This window comes from Lynx rufus, unplaced genomic scaffold (assembly GCF_022079265.1).
Source record: "Lynx rufus isolate CCGP_SWC_20201006 ecotype Redwood Valley unplaced genomic scaffold, mLynRuf1.p SCAF_3, whole genome shotgun sequence".
NCBI lineage: Eukaryota > Metazoa > Chordata > Mammalia > Carnivora > Felidae > Lynx > Lynx rufus.
In genome coordinates, this window is record NW_025814845.1 from 30,054,861 (window position 1) to 30,072,175 (window position 17,315).

The 17,315-nt window shown below is 37.5% G+C and overlaps 2 protein-coding genes across 7 annotated transcripts in view; one reads left to right on the forward strand and one right to left on the reverse strand.

The window, feature by feature from the left end:
• Window positions 1-17,315, reverse strand: part of SMIM14 (small integral membrane protein 14) — a 127,472-nt gene that overhangs the window by 93,555 nt on the left and 16,602 nt on the right. For 5 of the 6 annotated variants that reach the window (XM_047092216.1, XM_047092213.1, XM_047092215.1 and 2 more), the window contains 2 exons: window positions 15,975-16,089; window positions 8,291-8,391 (listed from right to left, as the gene is read on the reverse strand). In XM_047092216.1, coding sequence (XP_046948172.1) covers window positions 8,291-8,309 — 19 coding nt within the window. In that variant the 5' untranslated portion in view covers window positions 8,310-8,391; window positions 15,975-16,089. The remainder of the gene's footprint in view (window positions 1-8,290; window positions 8,392-15,974; window positions 16,090-17,315) is intronic. The other variant, XM_047092218.1, reaches the window with a different exon arrangement.
• Window positions 454-935, forward strand: LOC124521027 (small nuclear ribonucleoprotein G-like). The gene has a single exon (XM_047092222.1). The coding sequence runs from the start codon at window positions 563-565 to the stop codon at window positions 791-793; it is 231 nt and encodes a 76-aa protein (XP_046948178.1). The 5' UTR covers window positions 454-562; the 3' UTR covers window positions 794-935.

Genomic DNA, 17,315 nt, shown 5'->3' on the forward strand with positions numbered 1-17,315 from the left:
ATGTTCCATTTCCTGACCAAATCTTCCATTTTGAGGTAAAAATCTCAGGAAAAATGTCATTGTCCTATGATACTGAATGATGTTTAATATAAAATTTAATTGCCATTATGACATGACTATAGTTGGCAAAAGTGGTTACGTATTTTATCTCCCATTAAATTATTTACGGAATATCCTTAAAAACAAACAAACAAAAAAACTCAAGAACAAAATGAGAAAGTACTCATTTGGAGTAACTGTAATTTTAGTTAATCATTATGTACCTAACTTCTAGGCAAAATGTTTTTTTGGCCCAGAAGATGGTTCCGAATATACGAGTAGTCCTCACTATCAACAATATCAAATCCCTATCAAGCACTTATAGAAGGTCAAGTCCTTATGCTGAGACTTGAATTGCATCATGGTTCAGTTCAAATAAACTGAGTGCCTCCTGAAAGCAAATCACTGTGTGGAGTGCTGGTGCTGGGATAACTGGGAATCCATATTAAAAACCTAGGTAGGGAGCGTGAAGGACTCCACGAATTCCGTTTGGAGGCATCTTTGAGCTCGCCGAGCAAGCATCATGAGCAAAGCTCACCCTCCTGAGTTGAAAAAATTTATGGACAAGAAATTATCATTGAAATTAAATGGTGGCAGACATGTCCAAGGAATATTGCGGGGGTTCGATCCCTTTATGAATCTTGTAATAGATGAATGTGTGGAGATGGCAACTAGTAGGCAACAGAACAATATTGGAATGGTGGTAATTCGAGGAAATAGTATCATCATGTTAGAAGCCTTGGAACGAGTATAAACAATGGGTGTGTTCACCAGAAGAAACCAACTGCTTCCACGTGTCCCCTTCATAGCACCAGTTTTACTACAATATAAAAATCAGGTCATGCATTTTCATATTGAACTTTTTTGTTAAATAAACTTTTTTAATAGTCAAAAAATGCTTTCTCAGACATTCCAAACATGGAAAATTGAATGTTAGCTTTTACTCTAGTTTTTTCTAACACAAACTGTTCCTGGTTGAGACTGATTTATTCCAAAGCTTTTATGCATTAATATTGAAGAATCTGATTAAATGTGAAGCATGGCTAGGATGGCCTTTTTTCATCTTTTAATGGAAAGATAAAGAACCTGCAAACCTGAGCAGATTTCTTCTGAAACATTAACTGTAATTTTCAAAACTCTTGTAGTAGTTTTGATGTACTCTTGACTTTTCCAAGTACATCTATATTCCAAGTATACTGCAATTGAAGTAAAACACAGGAAGTAATGATATAGTTGTTTATTTTGAACATAAACAGGGAAGATTTTTTGAATACAAGAATAGAAATAGAACTCTAGAGAAAAACAAAAAAAATAAAATAAAAAAAAAAATAAATAAAAACCTAAGTAGGGGCGCTTGGGTGGCTCAGTCGGTTGAGCATCCGATTTTGGCTCATGATCTCCCGGTTTGTGGATTTGAGACTCACGTCGGGCTCTGTGCTGACAGCTCAGAGCTTGGAACCTGCTTCGGATTCTGTGTCTCCTTCTCTCTCTGCCCTTCCCCCACTTGCTTTCTATCTCTCTCTTTCAAAAATAAATAAATGTTAAAAAAAATCTAAGTATACAATTTGAATTTTTACATATGTGAACACTCACATAACTGCCACCCAGAGCAAGATATAAAATATTTCCAAAAGACTCTCTCATTCCTCTTTCCACTCAGTACTTGGAGGAAGGCCTTTAAAAAGAAAATTACAGGGGCGCCTGGGTGGCACAGTCGGTTGAGCGTCCGACTTCAGCCAGGTCACGATCTCGCGGTCCGTGAGTTCGAGCCCCGCGTCGGGCTCTGGGCTGATGGCTCAGAGCCTGGAGCCTGTTTCCGATTCTGTGTCTCCCTCTCTCTCTGCCCCTCCCCCGTTCATGCTCTGTCTCTCTCTGTCCCAAAAATAAATAAACGTGGAAAAAAAAATAAATAAATAAAAAGAAAATTACAGTCAAATGAATCCCTGGGGAATGTAAAAAAAAAAAAAAAATAGGGAAAGGAGAGCACAGTTAGCTAGTCTGAGGCTAAGAAGTGGCCTGAGGCTTAACAGCAGAAGAGCTTGTTTCTATAATAACTTAAAAATGTTTTAATAGAAAAATTGCTATCCACGAAGTTTATTGTAAGTGGTTTAAAATGTTAAGGGTCAGGGTTGCCTGGGTGACTCAGTCAGTTAAGTATCCAACTTCAGCTCGGGTCATGATCTTGAGGCTTGTGAGTTCGAGCCCCACACTAGGTTCCCTGCTCTTAGCACAGAGCCTGCTTCAGATCTTGTCTCCCTCTCTCTCTGCCCCTCCCCCACTTGCTTGCTCTCTCTCAAAAATAAATAAACATTGTATGGAAACCAATTTGACAATAAATTTCATATATTAAAAAAATAAATAAACATTTTTAAAAAATATTAAGGTCGGCTAAGTAATTTCATAATTTCTAATTCATTTTTCAAGTCCAAATAAATCTGAAACATTAAAGCTAATTAAGATTTTTTTAAAGATTTCATGCATCTTGGGGTGCCCGGGTGGCTCAGTCGGTTGGGCGACCGACTTCGGCTCAGGTCATGATCTCACGGCTCATGAGTTCCAGCCCCACGTCGGGCTCTGTGCTGACAGCTCAGAGCCTGGAGCCTGCGTCGAATTCTGTGTCTCCTCCTCTCTCTGCCCCTCCCATGCTCATGTTCTGTCTCACTGTCTCTCAATAATAAATAAACGTTAAAAAATTTCTTAATAAAAAAATAGATTTCAGGCATCTTTAAAAAGACAAAATGATGGTACATGGTAGAAAGATGACATATCTCTAATTTCCACCTATTCTATTCAGACTAAATCTTATTGCTCAGATTTCCCCTCCCCCCCCCATTGCACATTAAAAAAATCTGTAGACCACTGAAAAGGCTTAGAAGCAATAACCAACTCAATGGCAATGAGCACCCCAAACACCTAGATTATGGTCTCTGAAAATCATTTCCCACTAACAGGAACCAGGGTTCCTTGCAAGTTTGGAACAGGAAAAGTACAAGATGAGCATGAACATCTTATTACACCAAAGTTATCAAAAATCATACTAAAAGAACTTAGGAGTGGGGCACCAAGGTGGCTCAATCAGTTGAGTGTCAAACTCTTGACTTTGGCTCAAGTCATGATCCTAGTGGTGTAGGATTGGTCCCATAGTCAAGCTCTGTGCTGAGCGTGGAGCCTGCCTAAGATTCTATCTCTCCCTCTGCTCCTCTCCCTGGCTCACTTGCTCTCGAAGGAAAGAAAGAAAGAAAGAAAGAAAGAAAGAAAGAAAGAAAGAAAGAAAGAAAGAAAAAGAAAATGTAGGAAGGAAGAAAAAGGTAGGAAGGAAGGAGGGAAGGAAGGAAGGAAGGAAGAAAGGAAGGAAGGAAGGAAGAAAAACTTAGGATCCAACTTGACCACTGACCCACAGATTTGTCATTTTTTGATCAATTTGAGATCAAAAAGCTAAATAATTTGGATTACAACATATCAAATGTATTAAAGTTCATATGCTCCTAATAATAATAATAAAAAGTTTTTAACTTCTTTGGTTGCCTTTGAAAAATGCCAGGGAACTAGCCCATCATGAAAATATTAAATAATTAGAAAGAATCAAGCATTTATCCTATTTTTACCAAATTAACTATACCTTGGAATAAATCACTGGTAAAAGAAAGATTATCTCTATAGAGAAAATTTCAGCTAAAAATTTTCAGCTAAAAAAATAAAAAAGAAATGATAGTGTTAGAATATTACCCTTTTGCAACCTCCAGTGAAATAATGGATATAGGCAGTGATTATCAATGGTTGTTAACATCCTTACATAAAAAGCTGATAGAATGCTGAAGCTGACCAGAGCACCTGGATGGCTCAGTCAGTTAATTTTCTGACCCTTGATTTCGGCTCAGGTCATGATCTCACAGGTCGTGAGTTCGAGCCCTGCTGCATCAGGCTCTGTGCTGACAGTGCAGAGCCTGCTTGGGTTTCTCTGTGTTCCTCCCTCTGCCCTTCCTCTGTTCATGCACATGCTCTTTCTCTCTCTGAAAAATAAATAAATAAACATTAAAAAAAAAAGAATACTTAAACTGACCATTGAATTAATTAACCTGAACCACTGATTAATCTTAATATCACAAAAAGAGAAATAGCCAGACATTTGTGCCTCTTGTTGAGATGTAATAGGAACACACATCACTACCTCAGGTATTTTGGGGGGAAAAAAAAACCTAACCTGAATCAGATCAAATATAATAATACCACAAGGATATAAACAGCAAAATCTAAAATATACAAAACTCTATAGGACAAACTATCATGTTTCTTAAAAAAAAGATGAAAAAGACCTATAGATAAAAAGAGACTTAAGAGACAACAAGCTAATTTAATACGTAAACCTTATTTGGATGTTGACTTGAATAAACCAACTGCTAAAAAATTTGGGGAAAGTTGGAAAAATATGAACACTAACTGGGTATTTAATAATATCCAAGAAATATTGATATTTTTTAAGACATGACAATAGTTTTGTGGTTTTTGTTAAACTTTAAGATATTTTTATATTTTAAAGATGCACAGTGATGATTTATAGAGGAAATGATAAGAGGTTAAGGATTTGACTGAAAAACTTCTGGTAGTAGGGGTAGTGAATGTGGCCATGTGCTATATTATTGAAGCCAATATACTCTTGTATATTAACTTGAAATTATTAGTGCAAAAAAAAGTTTTTCAAAATTCTTTGAGCACAAAAAGCCTTTGTAAAAAAATTCCATGGAACCAATCACAGTTTATACACTTTATTTGAATCCTTATTTGAAAAACTGTCAAAAATTATAAGACAATGGGAAATTCTGAATACTAACTGGATTTCTTATGATATTAAGAAATTTATATTAATATTTTCTGTATGATAAGGCTACTGTGACTATGTTAAAAGTAGAGTTCTTTGAAGTGCCTGGCTGGCTCAGTCAGTGGAGCATGTGACTCTTGATCTCGGGGTTGTAAGTTTGAGGCCCATGTTGGGTGTAGAGATCACTTAAAAATAAAATCTTAAAAAAATAGAGCTCTTTTAGAGACACATAATAAAATATTATAGACGAAGTATGATGTCTGGAATTTGCAAAATAATCAGGAGGAGGAAAATGGATGGTAGTATAGGTGAGAAAAAGAGCATTATCAGTACAGATTAACCATATATTGATAGTTTTTGAAACTAAGTCATTGTTATTGTTTATTATATTTTCCCCTTTACTTTTGTAAACATTGATCCATAACTTGTATTTCCTCAAAAATGTATTTATTTTTGGGTGTTTTTCATAGCAATGCGTGATATTTTTAAATTTATTTAACTTTGCTTTTCGCTCTTCTGTGAAGAGTTCATTATTGATCATCCTAACAAGCAAGAGTTCAATATACTGCATTATGTCTAAAGATCAGTGTCTAAATCAGAAGTTTGAGAAGTTCCCAACAGTCTTTCAGGAGGTACATGTTGCAGCAGTGTATTTCTGATTCTTTTTTTATATAAAGTTTATTTATTTATTTTGAGAGAGAGAGAGAGAGAGAAAATATGCAAGTGGGGGAGGGGCAGAGAGATAGAGGGAGAGAGAGAGAATCCCAAGCAGGTTCTGCACTGTCAACACAGAGCCCATGAACCGTGAGATCGTGACCTGAGCCAAAGTCGGACACTTAACTGACTGAGCCACCCAGGCGCCCTGTATTTCTGATTCTCTATTATTCTTTCCATGTACCTATTAAACTTACATTATCAATAGCTAGTGGTTGCCAGAGCCACTTCACACTTTCTCCTTCCCAATGAGAATCAATTGTGCCTATCTATTCTCAGCTGCAAGTTCAGTGATGTCACACTAGTAGCTTGAAGTTGGCATAGTAGGAATATTTACACCATGGACATTGGCAAATGCTACAAATCAAGGGCTACTCCCACCTCCTCCAGCCAGTTGTTTACCATCACAACACTGCCCAAATGCCTTTTTTGCCGTATGAAATACATGTTTATTAGGCATTCATGGTGCTAGTCACACAAAGGTGCCCACCTGAAGGAGGTTTGATATACTAACCAAATTTTACGGAAGTATACAATACATTAATGTATAAAGTGCACAATTTATACTTTTTAGTATATTCATAGATTTGTGCAATCAGTACTACTATCTACTTTCAGAACATTTTAATCACTCCAACAAGAAACCACATAAGCATTAAGAATCACTTTCCATGCACCTCCTTCTTCCTGCCCCAGGAAACCACGACTATACTTTCTGTTTCTGTGGATTTGCCTATTCTGGCCTAGCAGTGGAATTGCTGGGGCAATTTTAGGCTAACCTTAAGCTCAGCATTTTGAATAACTATCAAACTGGCTTCCAACATGACTATACCATTTTACAATCCTACCAGCAATGTATGAGAGTTCCATGCATTCCACATACATTCTGCATTCCTGTACCATAATTCTACCAACTTGTTATTCTCTTTTGTTTTTTAGCCACCTATTGGATATGAAGCCGTATCTCAATGTGATTTTGACTTGCATTTCCCTAATGACTAATTATGTGGGACATCTTTGCATGTACTTATGGGCCATTTGCATGTCTTCCTTGGAGAAATGTCTATTCATATCTTTCACTCATTTTTTTAAAGTTCATTTTATTTATTTATTTTGAGAGAGAGAGAGAGCAGGAGAGGGGCAGAGAGAGAGAGAAAGTCCCAAACAGGCTCCATGCTGTTATTGCAGAACCTGATATGGGGCTCGAACCCATGAACCTCTAGATCATGATCTGAGCTGAAATCAAGAGTCAGAAGCTTAACCGACTGAGCCACTCAGTGGGCAGGCACTCCTCTTTTACATATTTTTTTAAATCAGTGGGGACTGAGCCACTCCCAGGCAGGCACTCCTCTTTTACACATTTTTTTAAATCAAATTGTCTTTTTATTGTTAATTTGTAAGCATTTTTTGTATATTTCATATACAACTCCCTTATCAGATATATGATTTGTAAATATTTTCTTCTATTCAGAGGGTTATCCATTCACTTTCTTGATAGTGTCCTTGGAAGCAACACTTCTTTGTCCTTTGAAGTGAAACGCTTCAAAGTTTTAATTTGATAAAGTCCAGTTTATGTATTTTTACTTTTGTCACTTGTGTTTTGGTCATACCTAAGAAACTATGTCATGAAGATTTACCCCTATGTTTTCTTCTGTGTGTTTTATTGCTTTAGCTTTTAGGATATGATCCATTTTGAATTAATTTTTATATATTATGAGTTAGGGGTCCAATTTCATTCATTTGCATGCAGAGAAACAGTTGTCCCAGTACCTTTTTTTTGAAAAGACTATTTTCTCCCATCTTTTTGATAGATTCAACCTCTGATTGGGAAATGTGTCTATGCAAAACTCATGCATCACTTAATTTCTAAACTCATTATCATCATACTTATTTAATGTCCACCAGAGCTACCTGTCATCTCATGACCTGAATATGAATAGTCATAGGTTAATCTGCTCTGGCATCTGAGAGATGTCCAGGAAGTAAGCTATATTTATTTTTTTTTAAATCATGTATCCTAGGGGCACCTGGGTAACTCAGTCAGTTAAGCGTCCGACTCTTGGTTTTGGCTCAGATCATCATCTCACAGTCTCGTGAGTTTGAGCCTCATGTCAGGCTCTGTGCTGACAGTGCGGAGCTTGCTTGGGATTTGCTCTCTCTCCCTCTTGCTCTCTGCCTCTCCCCCACTCACACTATCTCTGTCTCTCTCAAAATAAATAAGCTTTTTCAAAAATCATTTTTCTGAATACAGTAATATTTCATATTATTCTTTACAGATAAAAAATGCAACACTTTTCAGTATTATTTAGTCCTATATTTTCTTGTATAAACATACCATTTTTTAAACTGCAAAGATATTGGTAGAACCTTTTACTTATATCCAGTGATGATTCATTAGAGCTAAGGCATGGATTCTCCACCTAGCTTCAAAGTTTACTTTTTAAACAAAATTTACATAAGCTAACAGAAAACATTTGTGGTGGATTTTTACTGTGTTAACTTAGTTAAGCAAGAACTTATTTCCAGAAATTTTCTTCCTTACATATTTACATGTTAGCCTGGACCACAAGAGACATTTTGGGTGAGATTTGGAAGACAAAGGTGAAAAAGCAGCCATCTTAAAAAAAATATTGAGACATAATTCACTCTCCATATAACCATATAACTCACCCATTATCATCTTCTTTTTACACTCAAAGGATTAGTACAGGTACTACCTACCGTTGTAGTTCACACCCATGGTCTCTGATTTGTTGGCTCACGGTGGAGGTGTGATGCAGCAGCTGGGTCCAAAGCAACTTTGTCTCCTGCTGGATCTCCTCCTTTATTTTTTTTTATTAAAAAAAAATTCTTAATGTTTATTTGCTATTGAGAGACAGAGAGAGAGGCAGAGCATGAGTATGGGAGGGGCAGAGAGACAGGAGAAGACACAGAATCTGAAGCAGGCTCCAGGCTCTGAGCTGTCAGCACAGGGCCCGACGTGGGGCTTGAACTCACAAACTGTGAGATCATGACCTAAAGTCAGACGCTTAACTGACTGAGCCACCCGGGTGCCCCAAGTATCTCTTCCTTTAGCTTCTCTAACTCTGATTCCTGGGTCAGCTGCGCATTTAGCTTCATAACTTACTAGCTTCTGTTGCTAGTTAATGCATCACTGAAGTTAGAGGCTTAGAGGTGGTAAGGGACCTAAGCAGATTCCAGCTTGTCCTCAGGGGTTCCAGTTTATCTTTGCCCCTCCCCACTTCATTTTTTCCATCTGGATTTCCTGCCATGCTGGCTTCAGGCCCAGCACCAGACACAGAAGTAAAAGCCATATAGAAACTACTTAACCAGTTTTCACAGTTGTGTAAAGTCAAATTCTATAACAAATCCTGTATCGTTTCCAGTAGTACTTTCTCTGATCAAATCTTGTTACACCATTACACACTGACAATCTTTGAGAATCCTTCCTGTCAGTAAGACATCTAAGTGTGTAATAAATGAAGAGTCAATTAGCCTATGCAACCTTCACCGCTAATTAAAAAATGTTTGTCTGGAGGGTATTTTATCCAATCATTTTTTTGTATGAGCTCATGTTTCTTATAATACTCAGCTCAAGATAATCACTTGGATCTTCCCTCATGTTCTGTTTTAGTATATCAGATGAACACCAAGACTGGATAAAATGGCCTGGAGGTAAAAAATAAACTTTTAGGTCTACTGAATACGGGAGTACAATGTACAATACTAGTTAGGCTTGCTAATCAGCCTCTGAGAGTGATAGAATTAATTTAAGGGATATGGAATGCTACTATAAAAGGTATAAAAATTAAAATACGGTTAAAATTTAGAATGTGTGATTTTTAAAATGTATGTTGTAGAACTATTTTTTTACATTAATGTATAATTGGCATAGATAAAAATTTTAATAGAAATTTCTATCCCTACCAGGTAAAATTTAAAAAGGAATATGAGTAAACATTAAAAAAATATTTTTTTTTAAAAAAGTGGGGGGCTCAATCAATTAAATGCCTGACATCGGCTCAGGTCACGATCTTGCGGTTCATGAGTCCAAGCCCCGCATCAGGCTGTCTACTGACAGCTCAGAGCCTGGAGCCTGCTTCAGATTCTGTGTCTCCCTCTCTCTCTGCCTCTCCCCAACTCATGCTCTGTCTCTGTCTCTCTCAAAAATGAATAAACATTAAAAAATATTTTAAAAACTAAATTAAAAAAAGGAATAATATATTAATTGTCTCTTTGACCAGCACTAATTGGAGATGGAAAATGAGAATCTTTAGAGCTACTTAAGCCAGGCCTTGCCTACTGCTATTGCAGAACTGGGTCCCTCATTTCAACCGATTGATTATTCAAGGATATCAGGCAGTCAAGCTGGTTCACTGGTAGCAGTTCCAGAATATAAGATCATGGAAAGCAGTGGCCCACCAGTGTCCAGTAAACGGCAAAATGCTTGTGAAAGAAGAGAGGAACAAGTGGGTCCAGGGGGCTAATTTATATGTGGTATTCCTGTCAGTGGTAGAATTGGATACAAAAAGAAGTCCTGCTCTTTGAGTGTATATTGACTCTTGGGCTATTACCAGCAGATTCACAATTTGGTCTAGTAAGTGGGACAGAAATGGTTGGATGATAAAAGGAGTACCACTCTTTGAAAATCTTTATGTAAGTTCCAAAGACAAACAAAAGTGAAACATGTTGCTGCTCACCAAAGAAACTTTATGCAAATCAACGTGGGTCAATGAAATGAGTTGACATTAGGGAACTCAAGCCATGTAGCAATGGACCACATGATGAAATGTACCAGTGGCCTTCACTGAAACTCAGATTGTTAATAACAGTTCTGTTTACAATTAGCCTTTGGAAGTATTCCCAGGGGAGAAGGTCCAGTGCATAGCTGGCAAGTAAATAATATTGACCCTTTATCTATTGCTCCAGGGAACTTAGCTGGATATTGACAGAACTTGATACATATTCTGGATTTGGTTTCGCATGCCTAGTGACTGAGGCTGCTGTTTTTAAAACTACCAAAAAGTTGGGGTGCCTGGGTGGCTCAGTCGGTTAAACATCTGACTTTGGCTCAGGTCATGATCTCATGGTTCATGGGTTCCAGCGCATCTGTGCTGACAGCTCAGAGTCTGGAGCCTGCTTTGGATTCTATGTCTCCTTTTCTCTCTGCCCCTCCCCTGCTCATTCTCTGTCACTCTTTCAGAAATAAATGAATGGGGTGGGAGGGAGAGGAGGGTGGGAGATGGACATTGAGGAGGGCACCTGTTGGGATGAGCACTGGGTGTTGTATGGAAACCAACTTGACAATAAATTTCATATTATAAATAAATAAATGAATAAATAAATAAAATATTTAAAATAAAATAATGAATAAATAAATTTATTAATTAATTAAAATAAAATAAACATTTAAAAAAACTACCAAAAAGCTAGAACAAGAATACTGTATCAGTTTGGCCCTCTTAGTTACATTTCTTCAGATCAAAGTACTCACTTCTTTGCCCACATGGTACAACAATGGGCAAAGAAACATCACATTCAATGGACTGGGCTTATCATATTCCTTTTTCCCCTTAAGGAGTAGATTAATAGGCAATTATAACTGGACTAAACACAACAACTACTTTAAAAAATGCAGGGAGGACAATGGATTGAAGGATTTGTTTACAAACCTCTAACTTGTGTTTTGCATCTTAACATGAGGGAGACTGAAGTTGGGTCTCTATTAGACAAATTGTTATGCTTCTACAGTGGAAGTAGGGAAAAGAGAGTGGGGGATAATAGGGAAACAAAGACAAACTTTCCATAGTTTATGACGATTTTCTTTTTTAATGCTGTCATAGTCTGTTTGGGCTGTTACAACAAAATACATACACTGAGTGGCTTATGTACAACAGAAATTATTTTTCATAGTTCTAGAGGCTCGAAGTCAGAGATCACAGTGTCAGCATGCTTGAATTCTAATGAGGGCCCTCTTCCAGTTTGCAAACTACTGATTTCTCATTGCATCCTCACAAGGCACAGAGCAGATAGCAATAATCTCCCTCATGATTTTTATACAGGCACTAATCCCATTTATGAGGAAGGAGCCCTCATCCAATCCTAATCACTTCCCAAAGGCCCCACCTCCCAGTACCATCACATTGAAGGGAGGGCTTTTTGTTTTCATTTTCGTTTTTAAGTAGGTTCCATGCCCAGTGTGGAACCCTATGCGGGACTCAAACTCACAACTCTGATATCAAGACCTGACCTGAGATCAAGAGTCAGAGGCTTAACCGACTGAGCCACCCAGGTGCCCCAGGGGAGGGTTTTGAAATAAATTTGGGGGGTGGGGATGGACACAAACAATCAGTCCATAACAAACGAACTGGGCTGCTCATCCCTGAACTGGATATAAAATTAAGGGCTCCCAAGGCCGATAATCTAAAACAAGATAATGTCTACCAATGTAAACCTAATGCAAGAATTTCAATGAGATTGATGGGATAGACTATCCCTTCCCCCATTTTGGAAGATAAGACTAACTCTGCAAATGTTTTGTTGCCTAGGAGACAGGATAGCCCCATTTTCTCTACTTAGTCTGATCCCCTACACTTGGAACAGCCTGAAAGGCAAATCCAAACATGTCTCATCTTGTTATCAGATACATGGACTAACCTACTGACTGGGACAGAGAGAATTTTAGGAAGAAAGGTTTGGATTAAAATTAATGATTAATGAAAGAAAAGTAAAATTATTGCTGAGGGGAAAGGAGCCAAAAAATGCCTTTTACAAAACAGGGCGAAATCTAACAATTCTAGTGAGGCTTAGAGAGAATGATATTCTGTCTTAGCTGAAGGACCCTGCCAAAACCTTCTCTCTTTTGAAGAGCCAGGAAATGAGCTGAAGAGAAAAAAACAAACAGACAACCTTCCAAGAGTGGTCTACTTTCTCAAAATGAATGAATAAAGTTGAGAGTTCTAACTATGACTATATTAAAAAATACTAATGTGGCTATATCTTTGGCTTTTGTTTCACAGGACATTATTCCTACAGAGGAAAATTGGACTAAGAAGAGGTAGACATGATTAATGATAGATTGATCATGGTTATTAATGTTTCAGCAGATGTATACTTTAAAGTTCAGATAGTTCTTGGGAATGCAAGCTGGTGCAGCCACTCTGGAAAACATTATGGAGGTTCCTCAAAAAACTAAAAATAGAACTACCCTACAACCCAGCAATTGCACTACTAGGCATTTATCCACGGGATACAGGTGTGCTGTTTCAAAGGGACACATGCACCCCCATGTTTATAGCAGCACTATCGACAATAGCCAAAGTATGGAAAGAGCCCAAATGTCCCTCGATGGATGAATGGATAAAGAAGATGTGGTATATATATACAATGGAGTATTACTCGGCAATCAAAAAGAATGAAATCTTGCCATTTGCAACTACGTGGATGGAACTGGAGGGTATTAGGCTAAGTGAAATTAGTCAGTCAGAGAAAGACAAAAATCATATGACTTCACTCATATGAGGACTTTAAGAGACAAAACAGATGAACGTAAGGGAAGGGAAACAAAAATAATATAAAAACAGGGAGGGGGACAAAACAGAAGAGACTCATAAATATGGAGAAGAAACTGAGGGTTACTGGAGGGTTTGTGAGAGGGGGGATGGGCTAAATAGGTAAGGGGCACTAAGGAATCTACTCCTGAAATCATTGTTGCACTATATGGTAACTAATTTGGATGTAAATTTTAAAAAATAAAATAAAAAAATAAAGTTCAGATAGTTCTAGATTAGGGAAGCAGAAGAATTATAAAGTCAGCATAAAAATTTATGCTGGTATTATTTAGTGGTTTAGTTTCTGCTTGAATTCCTATCACCTCCTTACTGATTATTGCAAATGTCTAGAATCTATGTATGACTTTCAATTCTAAGGCAAGTTAATTTCTATAAAAATAAGGATAATTGCTTTGTTGTAAAAAGGTTTTGACCACAGATTAGGGTGGTGGACTGTACTCCAACAGTTGATTCCAACAGGGCAGAAATGAGCCTGAACTGTTTTGCTAAAGTTCCTGCATGGCACTGACCCCCTGGTCAAGGCATGAAACACATTGATTAATAGTGTTGTTTTGTAACCATGGGTCTGAGGAGTTTTGGTATATTTGTGATTTGTACCACTTTGTCAACAAGGGATTACTAACATCAGTGAGACCAGTGCTTTATAGCTGGTCTCAGCTCTGCTATTGAGACTGGTTGTTTAGCAGGAATACATCTACATGACCAGTAAAATGCAATAAACTCCACCTAAGATTCCATTTGGACCTTTTGCTTCCATGATATTCTGTGTACACATCTGTGTTTCCTGATCTGAGAAAGAAACCTCATCTGGTCTCAACCCTTATGGAGGGCAAAGAAAGCAGCCTACCCTGGCCTCTCTGGACCCCTGACATTGAAGGAAACTTTGCTGTGATGCAATCCTTATTTTAATGCCATCGACACATTCTTTTTTTTAAAATAGGCTGTAAATTTGTAAGGATCATCATTTTGAAACTTGTGAGTCTTCTTAAGCAATAAAACACTGTTTAACTATTACTGTTATTGCATGTATAGTGCATGTATAGATATTACACATTAACTAAAAGTATTCTTAGAAACTATACTTTTTTTTTAGAGAGAGAGACAGTGAGAGAGTGTGCACAAGCAGGAGAAAGAGAGAATCTTATTTTTTTTTTTAACGTTTATTTATTTTTGAGACAGAAAGAGACAGCGCATGAATGGGGGAGGGTCAGAGAGAAGGAGACATAGAATTGGAAACAGGCTCCAGGCTCTGAGCTGTCAGCACAGAGCCCGAGGCGGGGCTCGAACTCACAGACTGCGAGATCATGACCTGAGCCGAAGTTGGCCGCTTAACCAACTGAGCCACCCAGGTGCCCCAAAAGAGAGAATCTTAAACAGGCTTCATGCTCAGCCTGGAGCCAACTCAGGGCTCAGCCTCACAATGGTGAGATCATGACCTGAGCAAAACCAAGAGTCAGCCACTCAACTGACTGAGCCTTCCAGGAGTTCCCCAAAAGATATTCTAAGAAAATCAGGGCATGCATTTAGGGTATCATCAGGAATAAGAAATGAGAGATGCCTAGCTGGCATTGGTTAAGTGTCTGATTCTTGATTTTGGCTCAGGTCATGGTCTCACCATTAATAGAGTGGGTTCAAGCCCTGAAGCTAGTTCCGTGCTTCTGTACATGCTCTCTCTCTCCCTCCCTTTCTCTCTCTCTCAAAATAAATAGATGAACTTAAAAAATAAAATAAAATAAAAGATAAGAAAGGAAATAAAGGATGACAAAAAAGATGTAATATTACCTAATTTAGGGGAAACATAATAAGCAGAATATTTTGACTGCAGAACCCTACTACTTAAGAGGGGGTCAAAACTGTTCCAGTTCCAATTAGAACCATCCTCAAAACAGCTGTTTATTTGAAATTAAAATGTTTGACTAAACTTCCAACTACTATTATATCATACTGTGGTTGGCCAAGAGTATGACCAGAGTCCAGAAAATGATTTTATGGTATTTAAACATCTAATCCTGGAGTTTCCCCTAACTCCAAGCTAAAGGCACCATGGTTAATGTCTAAAATGAGACAATGGGGAAATTTAAGAGGTATTAATGAATAAATTGGTATGTTCAGTGAAATATTTTGTAGCATCCCACATGAATTGAAATGGGATGAATTTGGAAACCCTCCCATGAAAAATTTTCAGTTCTTAAATATAAGTTGTCTAGGACTAGGGCAAAAGTTTTGAGTGAACATAAGATCAGGTTAGATCCAGCAGATAAGAATGAAAAGGAGATAGCTTTTGACAATATTTTGAAAGCACAGTGGGAAAGCAAAGAAATCTTACCCTCAAATTATTGAAACCAATGTATTTGTATCTGAACCAGGGACAAAATCTAGGACAAAGTTTTCCCAAACAGAATGATCTATATGGGTGGAGGCCTGCTTTTCCTACTGGAAGACTGACCCTACTTTCAAACATAATTTAGGACCTGATATCATTTTCAACAATTAAATCATAGGACTACTGAGTAATATAAGACAGACACTGTGGTTGTTTAATGACTGAATAAACATGACACAGAAAAAGAACACACAGTCCTTGGCTTTGATAAATAGTTCTCCACCCAAATACTGGAAATCACATAAGTGGCAACTGCCATTAAATTATGAATGACTCTGTACACCAATTACTTATAAGCAGAGTAGATAGATCATCAGGGACAGTCTAAAATAAAACCTGATGGTCATTAGCCAGCAATAGTTGAGTATTTTTGATGTGCCAGCTCTTGTGCTGTGTGTTAGGTATAATATGTAATTCACAATAATGCAATAGGTAAAATTATTATTATTACCTTTTCACAGATGAGGAAACTGAGAACAATAAAGTCACTCCAGCCTTCTGACTTCAGACCGTAGTTTAATGAACTGTGTGCAGAGGGACTAGTAGCAGCAATGGAGGAAGATGATCTGAAAAGCAAAAAGCAGCTCACTAGACTTTAATCACCAAAAATGATTACTTCAAATGAAGGATTCATACTATCCCTTCTTCTATACATTATGCATAATGTCTATGAATCACAACATCAGTTACATTTCCACTTTTATAAAGTATTTTCTTTTATTCTTCACTCATTCTTTTCTTTCTTTCTTTCTTCTTCTTCTTCTTCTTCTTCTTCTTCTTCTTCTTCTTCTTCAACATCATCATCATCCAGTGTTAACTGTAAATTGTGCATTGCACTAATATACTAAATCTTAATAAAATAATCAACCAATCAAAAAGTCCTTACCTTCTATTTCCTAGTATACTGAGGATTTTAACAAATGCCCACTTCCCTTCAGTAAAGCAAAACAATCCCTGCCTACACAAATTTTGACAAGATGCTGCACAATACAAAATAATGCAAAATAAAAATGTGTAAAACAGAGACTGAGAGCTAAGAGGGGATTCTTTGATTTTCTTTCTTGTATCCAAAAGGTACACATTTAAACTCATATTCTGAGAGGAAAAAAGTAACAAGAGAACCACTAAACTGACATTATGTAAGGCAGACTTTTTCAAATGCAACAGACAGGCATCTAATACTTTTAACTGAGGTTTTACATTTTAACTGTTTTTGTTATATTAATAGTAAATATGCTTCAAGCAACATTCCTGAAGTCATCAGTGTACTCAGGAGATGCTTTTAGTGGTTTTCCTAGGAAAAAATAGTTTTTAGTTTTTTTTTAAAAATGTCTTATTATTTATTTTTGAGAGAGAGAGAGAGAGAGAAACTGAATGTGAATGGGGGAGGGACACAGAGAGGGAGACACAGAATCTGAAGCAGACTCCAGGCTCTATGCTGTCAGCACAGAGCCCGTCGCGGGGCTGGAACCCATGAACCGCGAGATCATGACCTGAGCCAAAGTCGGACGCTTAACCAACTGAGCCACCCAGGCACCCCCCTAAGAATAGTTTTTAGTTTAAAAATATTTTTGTTGGGGTGCCTGGGTGGCTCAGTTGTTTAAGTATCTGACTCTTGATGTCAGTTCACATAGTGATCTCACAGGTTGTGAGATGGATCCCTGCCTCGGGCTCTGTGCTGACAGCCTGGAGCCTCCTTGGGATTCTCTCTCTCCCTTTCTCTCTGCCCCTTCGTGCTCATACTTGCGCTCTCTCTCTCTCAAAAAAAAAAAAAAAATTAAGTTTTTTTGTC